We start from the raw sequence: 20,961 nt of genomic DNA on the forward strand, positions 1-20,961 counted from the left end.
TGTAAAGATAGATAACAAAAAAAAGCGTTTATATTTCATAAATTGTAAGAGAAAAGAAAAAAAAACAGTTACATGAAAAAAAGAGGAGAAGGAAGATGATGATAAAAAGGGAATGAGGATAGGAATGTTATTCTATGTACAATGAAACATGCAAGCGTATATGTAAATGTAAATAAGTGAATATGAATGATAAAAAAAAGAGTAGTTTTCATAAAGTGAATGACAGCCATACTTATGCCCCTATTACATAGAATCTATTCTTTCTTTTTAGGAACCTTTTTAGATAACCCAAACCTGGGTAATCTTCTTGAATCCGGCGGTATAAGGGATTTTGTCTTCTTTTCTTGTATTTTTTCTTGTTGCTCCAACTGATGAAATGAGGATCTTTGCCTTAAAAGCTCCTCTGGCTTCTTTATATCTTCATTACTACTTATAGCAAATGGAGGTGTTGCAGAGTCCTTACCAACTTCTTCTTCTAATAATAATAATAAAAAGATATATTATTTTCTAACTGAAAAATAATAATAATAACACTCTATTTGCTTTCTTACCTATTTCAATCTCTTTCTTTATATAATTAGCAGAGGATAAGAAAAATTCATCAATTGTAGTAGGCTTCTTAACTATACTGCTTCGAACTTGTTTCTTATCAAGCCTTATAAGTTGACTTTCTCTAAGAGTATGGCTTGCTAAAGGGGATGGCGATCGTCTTCTTTTAATAGTGTTGGATGATAGTGTTGGTTTAGGTAATAATAATTGTTCATGTACAGTTATACTTGTCGTCTGCTTCTCTAATTGAAGGATATCCTCTTCTGTCAAGTCATCATGAAGAAGATAATCATCTTCTTGTTGTTGTTGTTGTTGCTGTGTCTGCTTGGCTAAGCCAACAAAAGTAGCCAGAGTACTCGGCGTGCTCGTATCATTCTCTTTATTCATACTTTCTAAGAGTAAATCTTCATCACTTAAATATAAGCTAGGTGGAGAGGTAACTAGTTCTTCATGATAAGATAGACGATCGTTAAATAATGTCGTGCTTTCTTGTTTACGTAGATCGTCACTAGAAAATAAGGGTTCCGGTAAATCATGAACATCATTTGGTATAGTATCATTGACTTCATAAGGTAAAGTATCTGGAGAACTATTGCTATAATCAATCCTATCTGTAGGGTTATACGGTGCTGTATCAGGCAATGATGACTCGGAAGAATTAGAACGATCAAGCGTGTTATTCATACTGTCAATTTCAGGAAGATCTTTTAAAGGATCATCAAATATAGGAGAAGAATCTAAAGAAGGACTGTTATTATTATTATTATTATCAGGTAGAAGAAGATCATCTATTTGATTGGATGCTACATCATGACAATCTGGAGTATCTACAAGATAAGGTGCAGTAGTTGCTGTTGTATCTGAATTTGTGCTACCAGAAGAATTATAATTATCTGGACTGTCAATATTATAGGGGGCAGTGGTAGTGTCAGAACTTGTATCAGGGAAACTGATATCAGATCCTTGGTGATAAAAATCATTGTTGGGTAGTGATAATGAACGTGGTAATAAATCATCCTCAATATCCTCTGATAAAATACGATGATCTTCAACAATTCCAGAATATCCATTTATGGTAAATGATAAATCAAGCTGTTGTTGGTCCTCTGTCTCTCGTTTTGACTGCTCCTTAAAAGCAATATCAGGCAATGAACAAAGTGAATTTTTATCATGATCATCTTCAGGTAATCGTAAAGAATCATTAGTTAATGAAGGAAGTTCTTCAGTTCGATGACTATCTTTTATATGGCTTGAAGTCTTGCTTAAACCCCAATGAGGATTTGAATCTTCAACATGCGATTCTGGTAGGGTAGTATTCGAAAACCAATTATCAATAAATGTTTGTTTGTAAGATTTGCCTTTTCCTTTTGAACCCATTGAATCTTCACGAGTTTGCTAATGATAACACGAAAAAAAATATTAGTAATTGCGTATTTTTTTTTTGTTTAAAAAAATATATTATTAATACACTTTATTACCAGTAGTGATGCGGAAGAAGTATTTGAAACTGCCTCTAATATACAAGTAAAGTTTTTTTTTTTAAGGATCAGTTTTCATTCTGAGTCAATTCTTTTTTTTTTTTTTTTTTACCTCCAGAGTAAGTTCTATTGTCTAGTTTCGTTAAAAATGATAACCCACTTGGTTGCCTTGTAGGTGGTATCTCACTAACTGTTATCAATTCATCAATATTATCCATTGTTAATTAGATGAATATATTTAGGTACCAAAAAAAAAAAAAAAAAAAAAAAAAATACAATTTTGTCATGAATTGAGAATGATACACTGGGGTGTATATAACTTTTTATTAATTTTTATTTTCTTAATTTTGTCCAAAATACATGATTTCTACGCAAAAGATTGTATTGAGATATAATTCTCGAATATGTTATCTTAGAAAGAATAAATATATATGCATATATGTATGTATTCGACATAGTGATAGAATGATTATGTTTACTTACAAAGTATAGCAATTACATCTGATATAGGCATAATACATAAACTATAATAGTATTTGCTTGTGAATCTATATCTTGACTAGAACAATGATCGACTGTATTAAGAGGAATGCAATAAACTTAGATATGTGTATTATTATCATTTAATCTTCAATCATAGTATTTAGCAGGGATAATCTACAAATAACAATAGTACATAATAATCACGACACGTATATTAAAAATATTCATTATTGCTATGCTATAAATATTTTCAGTTGTACTTGATCTTGAAGTATTCAAATATGTAAAGGTCTGTAATTCCTACTAATGTTTAATGATTATTAACAATTTTTGCTGGTATTTTTATTATAATCTTTATTATTGATTCAAGTTTTAATTTTTTTTTCCTTCCTTTATGTCAAACAAGTATTCTACTCAGGATTTACAATTTATGATTTGTTATACAAAATATCATAGTGACCTAGGATAATGTTAGAAACAAAAAAAAAATAGTATACATAATATGTATCCTTACCTGGCCTATATATTAATTTAATAGGCGTCTTAGTTTTATCGTCTTCATTTGGCCAAAATTCATGTATAGCTGCTCTGTCATCTATACCCCCATCTAAATATACAATCTGTATAGGTACATCTAATGCTTTACTGAGAGCAATGATTTGTAAATGATCTGATTCTCTACCAAAGGCTTCAACATGCATTGAACAAAATTCATCAATAGATATCATTTCATCAATTAGAAATGGCTCATATTCAGCAGAATGAATACGAAGGTAAGCAGAAGCTATGAACCGAAAATGCATTACAATAGCATTACTTATTTCATCTGTTTGAAATCCAATCAAAAGCATATCAGGATCGTTCTTATTTAAGGATTCATATTGTTGTAGTGTTACTTCATAAAAGTCTTCATAGGCTAACTTTTCAAATCCGCCTAGTTGTAATAAATTCTCTGTTTCTTTAAGTTTTTCAAGTCGTAAGTTGTATATACATTTATCTTTAATTGCGCTTTCAAACCATGCAAAAGCAAAAGCTTCAAAAAAAACCTGTTTAAAAGTCTAAATTGAATTAAATCTTTACATATTCTTCAAATACCTCGAAAGAAGCAGTTGCCTATATTATTTATCAATTAATGTTTATGATGGTGTTATTTATTTGTCTTTATCCTACCATCCCCACGACATTTTCTTATACTATCATGATCGTTATTTAGATTCTACATTAACAAACATATTTAAATATATTAAGATACATCTATTCAGTTCTTTTTTTATATATATACATATATATACACTTACAGTAACCTTCTTAAAGAAAGGCATGTTGTCTTTATATTCTTCAATAAGCGTTGAAATAGATTCTTTTTGACAAACTAATGGTATCTATTTAAATTCAATCTTTAGACAACATGATTATAAATGACGGCTATGTTATTATTATTTTTTTTGTAGCAATGTACTTTTTGAGCTTCTTCATCTTTTATTTGTTGTTCAAACTGTAAGATTTGTTCATCAGAGAGTACTGATTCTTCTTGATTAGACATTTTTTCTATTTAACACAGAAACCGAGAAAAAAAAAGAGTTAAATTCTATATGGGGTTGTTTTTATTTATTACGTGACTTATGTACATGTGTGTATCACTTTTTTTTTCTTTTTCTTTTTTTTTTTTTTTTTTTTTTTTTTTTTTTTTTTAATTTCTTCTATTATCAAAACGCATAATAATGACAACTAATATGGATGAACAGGGAACATCTGAAGACTTGGCTTCTTATGTAAATACACATAATACTAGCAATACATGTTTATATACTCACCTGAAAGAATAATGTTAAACCAATTAATAAAATTAGTTTATGGATGTAGCAAATAAACTTGTAAGCTTTTATTATTATTATTATTGTTATTTACCATTGTAGTATAGTATAAATAAGACATTCTAATAGCAAGCTAAATTGGATGATGCAAGCGATAAAATGACTAAAAAATGTAACTATTTAGATTAAAATATTTAACGTACTCAATATTTTTTTTTTTTTTTTATATAGTAGATGAAATGTCTAAAAAAATAGACACCTTAGAACGTTCTTTTTTACAGCAAATGGAAGAAACATCAAGCAATAATGGTATTAATTTGCAAGGAGCAAACGACAAAAAATAAACATTGTCATAGATATTCAAATACATATACACACATACATACATATATACATATATACACATAATAAAGCTCATTTATGTATGCCTATATCTCTTTATTTAATTATCAGCTTGAACCCAATCAACGTTGGCAGGTGTCCAATCAATAAGCTCACCAGCTTGACCAAACCATAAACCAATTTCCTTTTCTACAGACTCAAAGGAATCGGAACCATGAATAATATTACGACCAACAGAAATCTAAATATTTATAATATTAATATCCGTATATTCAAAAAAAAAAAAAAAAAAAAAAAAAAAAAAAAAAAAAAAAAAAAAAAAAAAAAAAAAAACTCCCTACCGCATATTGACCACGAATTGTACCAGGATCAGATCCAAGAGGGTTGGTAGCACCTATCATTGCACGTCCTTGCTTAATAACATCCTTTCCTTCCCAAACCTATAAGAAAATATATAATTTTTAAGATAAATGGTTCACACTATACAAATAGTATTCATTATCTTACCATGGCAATAACAGGTGTACCACTGGTCATGTAATTAACAAGTCCTGAGAAAAAAGGACGAGATTTAAGATCTGCATAATGCTTTTCTGCCAATTCCTTAGAAGGAGCAATAGCCTTTAATCCAACAAGTTTGTAACCACGTTCTTCGAAACGAGAAATAACCTTACCAACCAAGCCGCGTTGAACACCATCAGGCTAAAATTAGTAGAAAAATTATATTTATTAGATTTATTGTTAGAAAAAAAAAAGTTTCCATAATTTAAAATACCTTAACAGCAATGAAGGTCCGTTCACTAAACGTTCCCCTTTTTTTTTTTTTTTTTTTTTTTTTTTTTTTTTTAATAAATTATATTTAAAGAGATAATTAGTATTCAGTCATTTTAGATCTGTGTTCATATTAACATATTTACTGAACACCTGCAATTGGCTTAGAGTCAGCAGCAATAGATTCTATAATTTTTAAAATTTGTAAATAAAAAGGACATCATTCTTTGTAGCACTGCTTCCATCTATCAATATAATAAAATGAATACACGTACTTTGTAAATAGGCATAAGAGAATGCACTGGCAGTAGCAACACCAACAGCAGCCAAAGTCAAATGGAAGCTTGTTTTAGTGGTAGTATTACGTGCTTTAGTAGTGAAAGTACGAGCTGGATTTTTTGTTTTGTTTTTTTATCATTAATATACAATACACTATGTTACATGACTTCATTACCTTTTACTGTAAAACTAACAGGTCTAACAGCTATTTTATAGTAGCTTGTATAAATATATAACATTTATGACTTCTATATATAGGTATATTTATACATACCTGAACGAACAATGGTACGAGCAAACATGTTGGTGAATATATAAATGGGAAAGAAGGTGAAAAGAAAAAAAAAAAAGACTTGCGTTACTTGTTATAGTTGTTTTATTTGGGGAAATTTTAAATCAATAAACCGGGGAGATAAAAATAACATAACATATGTCATTATAATGTATGCTGCTTATTCTTATAAAGCTGATTTTAAATTGTTGGGTTTTTTTTCAATTTTACACATCATGCTTTTTATTAGCTATATTGAAGTTGCTATCCTTTTTTTTTTAACAGAACAATGGATCAAATTTGATACTAACAGGCTTATTTGCATAGATAGAAAACCTTAAGGTGAAGTAAGATTCTGGGACCCAAATATCCCCTCCCCTTATGATACTATGGATCATAGTATTATTTGGAATATTCTTCAACCAATACTCCGGCCTATTTTACTTTATTATAACACATATTTGTTGATGTCTCCATTGAAGTTTTATTATCCAAAATTGCTTTATTTAGATTCATACCTACTTCTAACGCATTTCGGAGCACTATTCAGTCATCATTTCTAAATTCTTACTATATTAACGGTCAGCCAGTCAGCTTTATTTAGGTCTATTTCTATATCAAATACAATAATATCTAGTGTTGACTGCTTATTTTATGTGGATAATATTGCACTGCTCGCTTCTAATCAAATCTTACAAAGACTTCTCGATCTATATCAGCAGCATAATTTACAACTTGGCTATTCGATAGAATCTAACCAAGCGTGCAATTCTCATTACATCGAATCATAATACAACTTACATTTTATATGCTCAACCTTTACCTCGTCAAGAGTTTCTTTTTCTATCTATTTTGGTATTTCTTTCCAAGATACTGATGTTTTTAGTGTCAAGAATCTTATTCAGCATAATACAGAAAAGCCTCATATCTCTATGCAAGTTCTCAAACATACTAGCATCAATGCATTTGATTTCTCCAAATTATTATCGACACACGATTGTATAAGCAAATGATACAACCTTAAATGGAGTATGATTTGGTTATCTTTAGATTTACAGTTGCTCAGCAGAGACAATTAGAATAAACTTAGGATACTTGCTTACGTACAATCTTCGGGGGGGATGTTTCACATACTACTCTTTAACAAAAGTAATACGAGATATGTATAAAATATCTTCCACAGCGAGAACGATACCACACATACAATGCAAATCAAGTTTATTCAATGGTTCATTTTCACTTCCTGATGATGCACTCTTCTCAAATGCTTACTACCATGATATTACTAACCTCATGTCAGGTCAATGGTATAAACTTACAAATACACTCTTTACCAAGACTTTTTTTTTCCCGTCTCATTAGACAGCAATACTATTTCAGTATTTCATAAATATCAACAACGATTTTCTTAAAAGATAAAATATTCAACGGGCACTTCAACACACATACAGTAAGTTATTATCTGTGTGTCGCTCAACTCGATCCCTGGATCCAATCCTTTGATCGCCTATACATCCCATCCTATTCTATTAAACATAGTAGTTATATTCTATGATGGATACCCAAACTTTGCTCATGTCTACAATACAAGCTCACCTATATCATGCAATGCTTCCTCCATGTACACACCAGTCTAAAACATCCCTACAGCTATTGCTAACTCTATTTCGTATATCATCAATATGCTACCTAAACGACCTCTCAACTCATTTACTAAGCTAGCATAGTAGAAAACTTTTTGGGTCCTTCTCTAGCAAATCTTATCACTTGTAAATTTAATACAACATAGTATGCTAATCTTTACTGCTAATATTATTTATAGATTCCTATTTCATTCATTGTATTCAAAAACATTAGATGCAATATCTATACTCCCCCCTTTTTTTTCCCTTCCTTTTCTCTTTCTACATTTTTTTTTACTTGAACCCATAAAGATGGGGATTTTTTTTCTTATTCCCTGTATTTTGAACTAGTCCAAAGGAATTTTTGGTATATAAAATACTCGTGTTCATCTGAATCTTTGGAAAAAAAAAACTAATAGTATATTATTGCAATAAAAAAGCAGGAAATTTGAATATTGTATATTTTAGAGAATACAATCAAACTGTGTATTTTATATTTTTGTTTAATTCATTTTAGTTATAATGCATGTATTTTTCTTTTTCTAGAAATTTATTTTAATATATATTACCATGCTATTAAATTTCTTTTGCATGATAAAAATGCATAAAGCTTAATTATTAGAGATGCATAATATGAGGATTACTTTTTGTGGCTTTGTGACCTATAGGTGACTGTTTGCATATTTAGTCGGAACATTTAAAATTTTTTTTTTCACTGTATAACAATTTTAAGAAAACAAGACAGTTGTTCTTTCCTTCCCTTTTCTCCTTTGTGAGCTTAATATAATAGTTGAAATGTCTGCTGAATACGAGGGTGCTATCGGTATTGATTTGGGTACTACGTAAGTGTTATAAAATGTTATACATACACATATACATATACATATATACATACATACATACATATATATATATATACATGTGAATGCATATATTTCAACATTATTACAATTTCACATAAACAGTTTACCATTTACGATAAATCTAAAACTATATTTTTTTTTCTGTTTTTCATCTTAAAATAGTTACTCCTGTGTTGGTGTTTGGGAAAGTGAACGTGTTGAAATTATTGCCAACGAACAAGGTAACCGTACTACTCCTTCTTATGTTGCTTTCTCCGATAACGAACGTCTTATTGGTGATGCTGCTAAGAATCAAGCTGCCATGAACCCCAAGAACACCGTTTTCGATGCCAAGCGTCTTATTGGTCGTCGTTTCGATGATCCTGAAGTCAAGGAAGATATGAAGAACTGGCCTTTCACTGTTATCGATAAGAACGAAAGCCCTTTTGTTCAAGTTGAATTCGAGGGTGAAACCAAGACTTATTCTCCCCAAGGTAAAAAAAAACGACCATGAATATAATAGAGGAAAAAAAATAGTAGCTTTGCATTGTAACGTTTTTTTAATATGATAAATTAATGTAGAAATTTCTTCTATGGTTCTTATCAAGATGAAGGAAATTGCTGAAGCTAAGCTTGGTAAGAAGGTTTCAAAGGCCGTTGTTACTGTTCCTGCTTATTTCAATGACAGTAAGTATATATAAATATATATCTGTGTATTATAAAATAGTGTGGATAATTAAATTATTTTGATTATTATAGGTCAACGTCAAGCTACTAAGGATGCCGGTACCATTGCTGGTCTTGATGTTCTCCGTATTATTAACGAACCTACTGCTGCCGGTAATATATATATTTATATATACATATATATTTTTAGAAAAAAAAGCAACGTTATAAGATTAAGGATATGTGTAAACTGATAATTCAATATAAATATAGCTATTGCTTATGGTTTGGATGCTAACGATAAGACAGAACGTAATGTTCTTATTTTCGATTTGGGTGGTGGTACCTTTGATGTTTCTCTTTTGACCATCTCTGGTGGTGTCTTCGCTGTCAAGGCCACCGCTGGTAACACTCACTTGGGTGGTGAAGATTTCGATAACAACCTTGTCAACCACTTTGTCCAAGAAATCAAGCGTAAGCACAAGAAGGATATCACTGGTGATGCTCGTGCTCTCCGTCGTCTTCGTTCTGCCTCTGAACGTGCTAAGCGTACTTTGTCTTCATTGACTCAAACCACCGTTGAAGTTGACTCTCTCTTCGATGGTGTTGACTTCCAATCTAACATCACTCGTGCCAAGTTTGAAGAAATCAACTCTGCTGCCTTCCAAGGTACTGTTGAACCCGTCGAACGTGTCCTCAAGGATGCCAAGATTGATAAGAAGAACGTGAACGAAATTGTTCTCGTTGGTGGTTCTACTCGTATCCCCAAGATTCAATCTCTTCTCCAAGACCTCTTTGATGGTAAGGAATTGAACAAGTCCATTAACCCTGATGAAGCTGTTGCCTATGGTGCTGCTGTTCAAGCTGCCGTCCTTACTAACCAAGCCGGTAACGAAAAGACTCAAGACCTCCTTCTTTTGGATGTTGTTCCTCTTTCTCTCGGTGTTGAAATGCAAGGTGGTATCATGGCTGTTGTTGTTCCTCGTAACACCCCCATTCCTTGTCAAAAGTCCAAGGTCTTCACCACTGCTGCTGATAACCAAACTACTGTCACTTTCCCTGTCTATGAAGGTGAACGTTTGATGACCAAGGAAAACAACCTTCTCGGTGAATTCTCCCTCTCTGGTCTTATCCCTGCTCCTCGTGGTACTCCTGAACTTCTCTGTACCTTCGATTTGGATGCTAATGGTATCTTGAAGGTTACCGCTCAAGATAAGACCACTGGTCGTAAGGCTGATGTTACCATCTCCAACTCTACTCGTCTCTCCGCTGCTGAAATTGATCGTATGGTTGAAGATGCTGCCAAGAATGCTGATGCTGATAAGGAACGTGAAGCTGTTGTTCAAGCTAAGCAAGACCTTGAAGCCTATGTCTATCAAGTTGAAAACAACATCTCTGATCCTAATGTCAACATGAAGCTCCGTCGTGGTGATCGTGAAGCTATCGAAACCGCTCTTGCTGAAGCCATGGAACTTATGGAAATCTCTGCTGATGAAGCTAAGGCCGATAATCTCAAGGCTGCTCAAGCTAAGTTGAAGCGTGCTTCTACTCGTGCTTTCGCTCATGTTTACTCCCAACGTCGTTAATATTTCAACTTCATACTTATAAAAAGAAATATGTTTTTTTAAAAAAAATGTTTTTATTTTGTTTAATTTTTTTTTGCACTTGTTTATAAATATATATGCACTTTACATAAAGAAAAATAATACCGTATGAATCTACATTAAAAGATTCTATCATAAATGAAATCATTACAAAAAAAAAAAAATGGTTTGTCTGACAATTAATTCATTCGTAGTCGATTTTAATTAATAAATTATGCCGAATTAAAAAAAAAAAAAAAAAAAAAAAAAATAGATATTAGAATGTCATATTAAAAATATTAGTTCGAAAAAAAAAAAAAAAAAAAAAAAAAAAAAAAAAAAAAAAAAAAAAAAAAACAGATAATTTGTTTAGTAACCTTGATGTCTTTTTTATTATTATTAATGCCCCTCATAGCTTTTCTAGTTAAATATGACACTTCTGCTTAATAAATAAATAAATAAATACACATGTATAAAAGAAAATAAGCTTTTTTTTTTTTTTTTTTTTTTTTTTTTTTTTTTTTTTTTTACAATAGTGAACTCATTTAAAATGAACATCATGTATCACACATTCAAATAGATCCCATAAATGGATATCATCTTTTATGTTAATCCTCATTAGACGCTTAGAAACTAGTTAACAGTAAAATGAAATTAATTTGAGAATATCCCTTGTTTGATAGGTAATCAATGCGTTTTATCCGAACACACACACACATACACATACACATATAATATATATATATATATCTGTATACCTATAAATATATAAAACAATATCTCATTATAGCCTATAATATTTTAATTAATTTCGTTTAATCTTTATTCTATGTTATATTAAAATAAATAAAAAGTCCCTATATTAAAAGAAATATACATACAATAATAGACATAGTGGTGGGGTGGCATGCGCCATTCTATACTTACAAAATGATACTCGGTCTATTTCTAGAAGATATATATATATATCTTAATATATATACATGTATACATATACAACTAAGACTATACATTGTCTAACATATAAAAGCTGATATACATATATGCATATAACATAAAAAGCGCATATACATTTATAATCGAAAGAGGAGACTCTATATTATATTGTACGATTGAATATGTGTGAAGGAGATTATTCAGAGAGTTGTTGAGGAGAATAAATATATAAAAAGAAGAGATATATATAATTTACTAGTGTTTTTTTTTTCCTCATAAATAATTTAAACGTTTATATTTATTTATATAATAAATCAAATACACTATAATCCTCAGTTTTTTTTTTTTTTTTTTTTTTTTTTTTTTTTTTTTTTTTTAAGTTTAGACAATTTCATCAATTTATATTTTACACTATTATTTGAATGTATATATTAATTACAGATAGAAGGGAGATTTATAACTTATTCAAGCAAGCAAGCAAGAAAAAAAAAACTCCTTCTCTACTGTAGTATGTGGCTATAATTCCTTTCTCCTATATGAGCTTTATATCTAAAAATACTATTTAATAACAAAATAAATATGAGTACTATATATACATATGTGTATGTATGTATGTATGTGTGCGTATGGTGGCAATGAAACTTATTTGTTAACATTCTTATTCCACTACACTCCTTATCTTTTTTTTTTTTTATGAATATATACATACACACACATATATATATATATCTATCTATATATATATCTATATATACATACTCATATGCTTGCGAAAGGAGTATATATGTTTAGATTGAAATCTATAATGTCAATAGACAACAAACATTAGAAAGGATTCATTTAGTAATAAAGAGATAGATTTACAAAAAAGGAGAACTAATTTATAACAGTTCAACAAAAAAAAAAAAAAAAAAAAAGAATTATTGAAAAAGGAGGAGTAAATAGAGGGGAACGAGAGTAATATAGAATTTAATATAAATATAGAAAACAAAAAACAAAAAAAAAAGAAGCTTTTTTCTTCGTTTTCTTTCTGCTGCTTATATTTATACAACAACAATAATAATAATAAAGTTATGAAATCAACCTGTATTTTACCTTCACTTTCAGACATTTTGAATCCTTTGCCTCAGCAGGATTATAAATCATATCAACAAAGAAATTTATCTAATGCTAGACTTAAGGTTTCAAATTTATTGTTATCCAAAAATGATATAGTATATGAAGAAGAACCTGTTAAAGCAAAACGAAAAAGAGCTTCCAGTTCTCAATTGAATATCCTGAATCGTGTATTTGAACAAACATTTTTTCCTTCCACTGAGCTTAGAATAGAATTAGGAAGACAGCTTGGAATGAGTCCAAGAACAGTTCAGATCTGGTTTCAGAACAAGCGACAATCACTTAGAATGAAAGAAAGAGCAAGCTATAACCATCTAATTCGTTCACCACCCATTTCGCCTTCATCTAATCATACATACTCATTTAATAATGCAAACCATCAAACAAAGTCGGTTTATAACACTCTACCACCACTTAAATTATCACAGGCTTCAACTATCTTCCCTTTAACGCCTTCATCATCTGCTCAACCAAGTCCAACATCCTTCGATCATCCTATTATACATCATGAATATTATAAATCATAAAGTTAAGGAATGTCAAAAAAAAAAAGAAAAGACATCTTTATGTTCTTGCATACTTATGTGATTCCCCCCCCCTTTTTTTTATTATCTTTTTTATAAATTGTTGTTGTTTACTTGCTTGCTAATTTTCGTGAGGAGAGTATTTTTTTTTTCTGTGTTTAATTGTTTTGTTAAAGAAATACAGAATAACATGATAGTAGTGATTTCTATAGCTACTGAAGTACATATTTATATGAAACTAATAAATTTTTGTATATGCAATGTTTTCAGATCAAGTTATCATATTTGGCGATTTTGCTAAATTCATGAAATATGTTCAATGACTGCATTATATCTAATTTAACATATCTATTTTTAAGTAAATACAAAAAAAAAAAGTTAATAATATGAAAAGATATGATGCTTTATTTTACTGAGCTTCGGTTTTTTAGTATCTTCGTTTATAGCTTGAAAGAATATTTATACGTATATAAAGATCATTCTATTTTAAGGGTTCTATTTTTGGGAAACTATTAACTTTATAATACAAAATAGAATAAACGATGATTTACATTTATAATAAATAATATATACTTTACGCTAAGCCCTTTTTTTTTTCTTTTAATATCTATTAAATTAGAGACTTTATTTATGGAACCAAATGTTATTTATTCTTTTCCTTACTAATGATTATTCAACTTGATAAAAAAAAAAAAAAGGAAAATTTTTTGTATTTTAGCTTCAGTAATACCAGGCTTTCATTTCCCTCTTAATGATGTATATTAATCCAATCATCAAATAAAGTGGTTGGAAAATCAATTAAATGATATAATATGTATTAAGGAGTAAAAAATAATGACACACACACACACACGTTTTGCAGAGTATATAATATTGTTAGCAAATAATCTTCAGTTTTATTTATAGTATACACATGTTAAATAGTAAATGAATGATAAATCAAATCAAGTGTAGAAGTAGAAAGAGTAAATTTAGTGATCATAAAAAAAATTCTTCTAAAAGAATTACACCAACAAGTTAATAAGAGTTGAAAAAAAAAAAACTACCTTTTAGATATTTGATCGAACCTAAAGTTTTCATAATTAATGGGTTATCTACATAATTATGATAATTTAGTAATTTATATTTGTAAAAAGTATATTAATCACTTGGTTGATTTAAGACGTATATAAGCTTAAATCCATACTATACTATACAGTCGATTATAAATATATAAATATATGTTTTGCTTTTAGTATAATCTTACAAAGAGAATCATCGTAATATTATGTATTTATTGCTTTGACATGATAAATAAGCACAACATGTTATTAGTTACATAACACTGCTTATTCCCCTATTAGCTGTTTAATTTTATGTATAATCATTTCTTATCTAATGGGTAGTTAACACAGTTATCATACTGCAACTTTTTTTTTCCGGAAATAGACTGCAGCCACTACAGGGGAGAATATGATTTAGACAGGGCAAAAAAAAAAAATAAATCATTTGCAACACAAATATAGAAAGAAAGAAAGAAAAAAGCAGCACATAAGCTACAGTTGATAGTGATCAATACTGATTTTTTTTTCTAGATGAACGACGCTGAGAACAGAATTATTGATAGTTACTCTAATAAAAAATTGATATGAGATGCTGAAAACTGTTTCTGTTCAACTAGAGATTACAAAAATTGTTTCAGTTTGTATTCTGACAGTTTGAATTTATTCTCCTTGCCCAATTTCATTCATTTGAGCCAATTTCTGCTGAACAAAGATTTTTTTTTTGACAGCGAATCATACTATATATAGAGTTCGAATGGAGGCAACAACTGCTAGAATACGATTAAAGAAGAATTTTATTTAAAAAATTAAAAAATGACCAATGAGCACATAGCATTTATATATGCTGTTTTGTCCTGGCCAGATCGCTATGAAAAAAAAAAGGAAAGAAAAACCCCTTTGGGATAAAAGGAAAAATGATAAAGTATATGTATAAGTGATGATAATTAACTGCCAGAAAATCGTTATTGTATTGAAAGAAGATGATGATCAGAGGGTTCAGGGATTTGGGAGTGAAGCAAGATAATCCATCTCCAAGCAGAATTGCATATATAGAAGGCCAGCGTATAAGCCAGGCATCAATTGATTTTCTCACTTTCTTAGTAAGGAATGTTGATGGTAATAGGAGGTTCAAGAGATAAGAGAGTGAGTGGATCTTCAATAGATTTGGGGCATCTGAAGGCGGTTATGCATATACATCCAAAAATACTATGTGACCGTGTGTGTTTGAATAGAAACTAGAATTTTTCTCTCGTGTTTTTTAATTTTAGTAAATTGCACTTTAGAGAGTAAGTTTTGTTAAAAATATATATATATATATCTTTATAAAAAAAAAACAAACTAATAGTAAATTGTTGACAAACTATAGTATATCACAATTAATGCCAAACGGAGAGAATACAATCTTGTTCAACAATTATGTAAGGTCAGACGGGTTTGCAATCGACTTTGTATTCAACAGACGACGCAAAGATAGTACCGTTAGATTACATGACTTGACACTCCAAGATTTTACTTATAGTGAAGTTGAGAGTACTTCTAGGCCTACCTTTATCAACCCTGGTAGGAAGTCTGTAATTATTGCGGCTGTTGGGTTGGGGGACTCCCAACAAATAAGAAGATGTAGTACGAAAGAATATTACACTATGACTGGATCCAAAAACTATCAGAAAAAGATGGAAAGGCTAAAAAATGAGTGAGGTATCACGTCTATTGAATCAGAAATGCCTACGGCCAAGACAAATCAATCTGAATTATACGACAAGTATGTAGAGTATATGCTACGCTACAGACAAGTTTTGTTCAATTTCTATGACTTTCAAAGAGCAAAAGATCGGGTTTACGTATATCAACAAAGGCAAAAAGCGGCGCAGATCATGGTCAATATGATAATAAACAGTGGCAAGAAATATGACCGAAAGCAAAGGAAAAAAAAAGAGAAGAAGAAAGGAAAAAAATAGCTCATGTGTTCCCGAATTGATTGTGGCCAAGTAAGCCAACAGACTTTATTTTTTTTTTCACGTTAATTGACGTATTTCACAATATAGAGTAAAACGGAGGCCCGCAAAGTTTAGTCAAGATGCCACCAAGGTCCCGCTAATAGTTTTTGGAGCAGGAATGTTTGGAAAAGATGGCATAAATCTTAAAGGAAATAAATGCGGTGCTACTGGTGTTTTGTTGAGGGCGGTTAAGAGGAGGGAGAAAGAAGGTGATCTTTTGGCGATAACTATTGATGAGTTCAAGACATCAAAAATATGCTACAAATGCTACGATGATTCGCTCAAAAAAGTAGAAAATATGAAAGGTTCCAGTGTTCTTGCTTGCAAAAACTGTCGAACACTGTGGCAAAGGGATTATAATGCTGCTAAGAATATGTCGCTCATATCGTCATATATCTAGAATGACTACGATCATCCTTCCATGTTCCTCCCCACTAGATCAACTAGATCAATTTTTTAATTTTTTTATTTTTATTTTCATGAATCGCCGTAGTAAACACGGCTTCCCTTTTAGGGATTTAGATTTTTACAGGTAAACATCTGAAAAGCACTGTTTTTTTTCGTCTAAAACTAATTTCTTTTTTGTCTAAAAATCAATTTTAATTCATCCAAAAAAAAAAAAAAACTAACATCGCCTGTATTTGAAGTGTAAAAACTGTAGGTACAAATTACAATGTTATTTTCAAATTCTTCAGTATAGGTGCCATAATATTTCTAATTAAATATCAAAATATAAGCAGTAACCTATATATCGAAAATCAAACATATACTACCTTATACCCGAGTGATAATGTTGTATATTAGCTCCTTTATCTTTGTTGTATCTCTTTTCGCAGTACATTTCATTATCTTTTTTCTTCTTCTTCTTCTTCCTAATAGGGTCGTAGAGACTGAATAAGAAAATGTTTTTAGTTCCTGAGAAAGCCATACATAGATTTTTACTTACATTCTCAGGGATATTTTATGAGTTTCTCAACATATCACCAATTAAAATACATTTTGCAATATTCTCTTCTATAAAACAAGCCAATTGACGAGGCTCGTCTTTATATATAAATATATTTTTTCCTCAAAATAAAACTATTAATAGCATTTAAAGTCAAGCTTTCTACCTTATTTACTTCTTAGTGAATGAAGAAGTTTTTTTTTTAATATTATGAGTCTGTGAAAGATTTTAAATTTTGTTATATTTTATAGTGGAATCTTTAACCCTTATTAAAGTTTAACTATGAACTGTAGTAGTGTTTGTGATATTGAATCTCCGCTACTTTCATATATACAAATATGTGAATGTGTGTATATATAATTTATTTTTTATTTTTTATATTACCAATAAGCCTTCATATTCCCTTTTTTTTTTTCTTTTTCCTTCCTTCCTTTGACAAAAGCTAATAATGGAAATAAATAAAGATGAGGCACTTCGTTGTCTTTTAATTGCAAAAAATCATTACGGAAACAAGAATTATGAAGCAGCGCTTCGTTTAACAAAGAAATCGCTTAAATTATATCCAACAGATGAGGCAAAAGAATTTTTAGCAAAAGCTGAAAAGGCTGCGAGTTCCACCTCTTCAACATCTTCCTCACCAAAGATGCCCTCGACTGAAGAAAAACCAAAGACAAAAGAAAGTTCATCGAGTAGTCAACAAACAGCTGAAGTTCGAGAAATTTTGGCTTGTGGTACTGATTATTATAAAGTTTTGAAACTTGACCGTCAATGTACTGATGTCGAGATCAAAAAATCTTATAGGAAGGTAATCTTACTCAGTTTAATGAACCAACTATAGTGTAAATCTTTTTCTTTTTTATTTATTTATTTATTTATTTATTTTTTATAGCTTGCTCTAAAATTCCATCCTGATAAGAATAAGACACCTGGTGCTGATGAAGCATTTAAACGTAATTAAATTGTTATATACATGTATATAAATATTTATAAACACAGTTCTTAATTCATTTCTTGTTATAGTCATCTCCAAGGCATTTACAGTTTTATCAGATCCTCAAAAGAGAGCCATTCATGATGCTGGAGGAGGAGATCCTGAGCAAAGAGGAGGAGGAGGAGGAGGAGGGGGATTTTCTGGATTTTCTGGATATCGAGCACAAAACTACGGAGCTTCACCATTTGGAGAAGAAATTTCGCCTGAAGACTTATTTAATATGTTCTTTGGGGGCGGTGGTATTAATATGGCAAACCTACATAGACAAGGAGGTGGAGGATTTTCGTTTGGTGGCCCAGCAGGATTTAGTAGTGCCACCTTTGTTGGACCTGGTTTTCGCGCTCGTACCTTTAATAGACAAAGACATTATCAACATCAGCAACAACACCAGCAGCAACAGCAACAAAGATCAGGATGGTCCATCTTTTTACAAATTTTACCACTTCTTCTTTTATTTGGTTATACTCTGTTTTCAGGTCTATTAACAGACGAAACACCCATCTTTTCCTTTCAATCGACTTCAGTTTATTCTCAACCACGTATGACATCAACACATAAAGTACCTTATTATGTAGAGCCTAATGCTTTTAGACCTTATCTTCAAAATCATTATAAATTGTCTAAAGTTGAACAACAAGTTGAAATTGATTGGGTGCGCTCTTTGCAGCAATCTTGTTTATATGAACGTAAACAACAACAAATGAAATTAAATAATGCTCGTGGTGCCTTTGGTTTTGTGGGTCGTGATGAGAAAAGATATCAAGAAGCTTTAAATATGAAATTAACAAGTTGTGAAGAATTAAAAAAGTTTGGAAATTATAAATAAACAAAGACATATAAATAAATAAATAAATAAATATATAATAAAAAAGGGGGTATTTAAATTAGAGCTAATTCTAAAGTCCATGTACGTCTTGCCCATAAGCGAATAGATTCTCCTTTGATTTTCACTGTATTTCCATCCCACCAATATTTTCTCTTTCATACAGAAAAATGATTAGTTTTTTTTAAAAAAAAAAAAAAAAAAAATATTATTATTATTCACTTACTGCAGGTTTCCTCCAAAATAAAAGTAGCTTTTGTGCTGTAGCAAGATGATGATGACTGGGCCCTGTTGTTTTTAATGTAACTAAACTCATGCTTATGATGCAAGTATGTTTAGGTTCGAGTTCTCTATAACCCCACGTGCTTTCCTTTGAAAATCCAGCATCACATAGCATGTCGATCAAATGGTGTTCAGCGGCACTATTGTCTCTTTCTATATTTTTTTCAAGTGCAGTAAACACTTGATCTTGTCTTTTTAAATACTCTCCTGCAGATAATTTGATCTGATTAACTGTAAGAGTTGAATTAGTAGTGACAATGCAATAATATTCTAATTCTTCTCGAAGAACAATGATAGCTTGTTTATCTAGTAATGAAGGATAATAACGTGCTGCTGGAAGCGATGCAAATACTAATCTTTCATCTTCATCTTTTCTTCCCTCTGTTATCATCTGTGCTTCTTTATAACACTTTAATACGTATTGTAAACATGCTGCATCAAAATCAACTTCGGTACCCAAGACTGTTTCCTCCTCCTCCTCTTCAGATGGGCCTAATACTAAACCATTAGGGAACATGGCAATCAATAAACTTTCTGGTAAATTAACAAGTGTTTCTCTATCCAATTCAATATGAACACCACGCAAGTTTAAATCAAGTATTTGTGGGATAGCATCTTGGATAGTAGTGTCATGGTCTGAATCAATATCCTCGTAGTATTCTTGAGCTGAATAAATGAAATCTTCCTGACTATTTGAAGTCATGTCTGTAAAGGTGTCCAAAAAAAAAAAAAAAAAAGAAAAAGAAAGATAATCATATTTAAATAAAGTTAAATATATGTATCCCTTAATACCTAATTTCCCCCTCAAACAATAACATAAAATAAATAAATAAAAAAAAAAAAAAAAGCTCCAATTTATTTATTTAACTGTTTAAGCAGAGGTGGCAGTCTTTTGCTTAGAAGCAGACTTTTGCATAGAAGAAGTACGACGACGTTCCAACTTTTCTTGCTTTTGTTCCTTAACACGCTTGGCAAGCAATTGCTTGTATTCAGCTTCAGCTTCGCGAGAGGCTTCAGCTCTTCTGCGCTTAAGAGCTTGTCTATGTCTCTTACGTTGAAGAGTAAGAGGAGTGACAAGACGTTGAATCTTGGGAGCCTTGGTGTAGGGCTTCTTACCCTCAGCCTTAGGTTGAACCTCACGACGAATGACATACTTACGAACATCATCAGCCTTAGACAAGTTCTATTATCATTTAAATATGCATAAGTAAAATATATATCTATATATGAATGTATGTCTTTATCTATAACTTACGAAGAACTTTCTAATCTTGGAGGCACGCTTAGGACCAAGACGCTTAGGGACAGTAGTATCGGTCAAACCAGGAATATCTTGTTCACCTTGCTTAACAACAACAAGAGACAAGACAGAGAGATCAGAACCGACAATACAACCACGGACGGACTTTCTCTTACGTTCACCAGTACGACGAGGACGGTAACAAGAGTGACCCTTAGACATCAAGAGACGAACACGATGGGGCAAAAGAACACCTTGCTTCATAGGGAAACCTTGCTTATCGTTACCACCAGTAATACGGAAAACGTAACCTTTGAATTCATCGCCGAGAGAATCACCAGAGACTTCTTGGGCCATACGCTT

At 30.8% G+C, this 20,961-nt stretch overlaps 10 protein-coding genes across 10 annotated transcripts; 5 read left to right on the plus strand and 5 right to left on the minus strand.

Moving 5' to 3' along the window:
• Window positions 1-254: 254 nt before the first annotated feature.
• On the minus strand, window positions 255-2,245 carry BX663DRAFT_482541 (uncharacterized protein; the record flags this gene model as incomplete). Its single annotated transcript, XM_051524440.1, has 4 exons — window positions 255-475; window positions 552-1,944; window positions 2,028-2,062; window positions 2,140-2,245. The coding sequence occupies 4 exons, from the start codon at window positions 2,243-2,245 to the stop codon at window positions 255-257; spliced, it is 1,755 nt and encodes a 584-aa protein (XP_051386820.1).
• Window positions 2,246-2,938: 693 nt separating this feature from the next.
• BX663DRAFT_547951 (peptidase C65 Otubain-domain-containing protein) lies at window positions 2,939-4,053 on the minus strand (the record flags this gene model as incomplete). Its single annotated transcript, XM_051531046.1, has 5 exons — window positions 2,939-2,970; window positions 3,025-3,543; window positions 3,681-3,726; window positions 3,809-3,892; window positions 3,970-4,053. The coding sequence occupies 5 exons, from the start codon at window positions 4,051-4,053 to the stop codon at window positions 2,939-2,941; spliced, it is 765 nt and encodes a 254-aa protein (XP_051386821.1).
• A 140-nt stretch (window positions 4,054-4,193) lies between these two features.
• Window positions 4,194-4,788, plus strand: BX663DRAFT_493959 (uncharacterized protein). The gene is made up of 4 exons (XM_051525428.1): window positions 4,194-4,282; window positions 4,361-4,384; window positions 4,454-4,496; window positions 4,556-4,788. The coding sequence occupies exons 1-4, from the start codon at window positions 4,232-4,234 to the stop codon at window positions 4,666-4,668; spliced, it is 231 nt and encodes a 76-aa protein (XP_051386822.1). The 5' UTR covers window positions 4,194-4,231; the 3' UTR covers window positions 4,669-4,788.
• Window positions 4,633-6,037, minus strand: BX663DRAFT_465078 (nucleoside diphosphate kinase). The gene is made up of 8 exons (XM_051524032.1): window positions 5,991-6,037; window positions 5,892-5,921; window positions 5,713-5,826; window positions 5,584-5,623; window positions 5,442-5,478; window positions 5,174-5,368; window positions 5,008-5,106; window positions 4,633-4,907 (listed from the first exon to the last, which is right to left on the minus strand). Exons 1-8 carry the CDS (start codon window positions 6,016-6,018, stop codon window positions 4,767-4,769), a joined length of 684 nt encoding a protein of 227 aa, XP_051386823.1. The 5' UTR covers window positions 6,019-6,037; the 3' UTR covers window positions 4,633-4,766.
• Window positions 6,038-8,404: 2,367 nt separating this feature from the next.
• Window positions 8,405-10,945, plus strand: BX663DRAFT_557490 (hsp70-like protein; the record flags this gene model as incomplete). Its single annotated transcript, XM_051531768.1, has 5 exons — window positions 8,405-8,451; window positions 8,635-8,945; window positions 9,034-9,138; window positions 9,211-9,291; window positions 9,391-10,945. 5 exons carry the CDS (start codon window positions 8,405-8,407, stop codon window positions 10,701-10,703), a joined length of 1,857 nt encoding a protein of 618 aa, XP_051386824.1. The 3' UTR covers window positions 10,704-10,945.
• Window positions 10,946-12,685: 1,740 nt separating this feature from the next.
• Window positions 12,686-13,473, plus strand: BX663DRAFT_493970 (uncharacterized protein). Its single transcript, XM_051525429.1, has 2 exons — window positions 12,686-13,247; window positions 13,333-13,473. The coding sequence occupies exons 1-2, from the start codon at window positions 12,710-12,712 to the stop codon at window positions 13,338-13,340; spliced, it is 546 nt and encodes a 181-aa protein (XP_051386825.1). The 5' UTR covers window positions 12,686-12,709; the 3' UTR covers window positions 13,341-13,473.
• Window positions 13,474-15,299: 1,826 nt separating this feature from the next.
• BX663DRAFT_572715 (uncharacterized protein) lies at window positions 15,300-16,016 on the plus strand (the record flags this gene model as incomplete). Its single annotated transcript, XM_051532137.1, has 3 exons — window positions 15,300-15,445; window positions 15,588-15,605; window positions 15,686-16,016. The coding sequence occupies 3 exons, from the start codon at window positions 15,300-15,302 to the stop codon at window positions 16,014-16,016; spliced, it is 495 nt and encodes a 164-aa protein (XP_051386826.1).
• Window positions 16,017-17,626: 1,610 nt separating this feature from the next.
• On the plus strand, window positions 17,627-19,160 carry BX663DRAFT_493972 (uncharacterized protein). Its single transcript, XM_051525430.1, has 3 exons — window positions 17,627-18,067; window positions 18,152-18,212; window positions 18,283-19,160. Exons 1-3 carry the CDS (start codon window positions 17,711-17,713, stop codon window positions 19,077-19,079), a joined length of 1,215 nt encoding a protein of 404 aa, XP_051386827.1. The 5' UTR covers window positions 17,627-17,710; the 3' UTR covers window positions 19,080-19,160.
• Window positions 19,032-20,077, minus strand: BX663DRAFT_465090 (uncharacterized protein). The gene is made up of 2 exons (XM_051524033.1): window positions 19,303-20,077; window positions 19,032-19,231 (listed from the first exon to the last, which is right to left on the minus strand). Exons 1-2 carry the CDS (start codon window positions 20,059-20,061, stop codon window positions 19,133-19,135), a joined length of 858 nt encoding a protein of 285 aa, XP_051386828.1. The 5' UTR covers window positions 20,062-20,077; the 3' UTR covers window positions 19,032-19,132.
• Window positions 20,078-20,229: 152 nt separating this feature from the next.
• Window positions 20,230-20,955, minus strand: BX663DRAFT_426961 (40S ribosomal protein S6-B; the record flags this gene model as incomplete). Its single annotated transcript, XM_051522588.1, has 2 exons — window positions 20,230-20,541; window positions 20,614-20,955. 2 exons carry the CDS (start codon window positions 20,953-20,955, stop codon window positions 20,230-20,232), a joined length of 654 nt encoding a protein of 217 aa, XP_051386829.1.
• Between the last annotated feature and the right edge of the window lie 6 nt (window positions 20,956-20,961).

Source organism: Cokeromyces recurvatus, assembly GCF_025118155.1.
Source record: "Cokeromyces recurvatus strain NRRL 2243 chromosome Unknown BX663scaffold_2, whole genome shotgun sequence".
Classification (NCBI taxonomy): domain Eukaryota; kingdom Fungi; phylum Mucoromycota; class Mucoromycetes; order Mucorales; family Mucoraceae; genus Cokeromyces; species Cokeromyces recurvatus.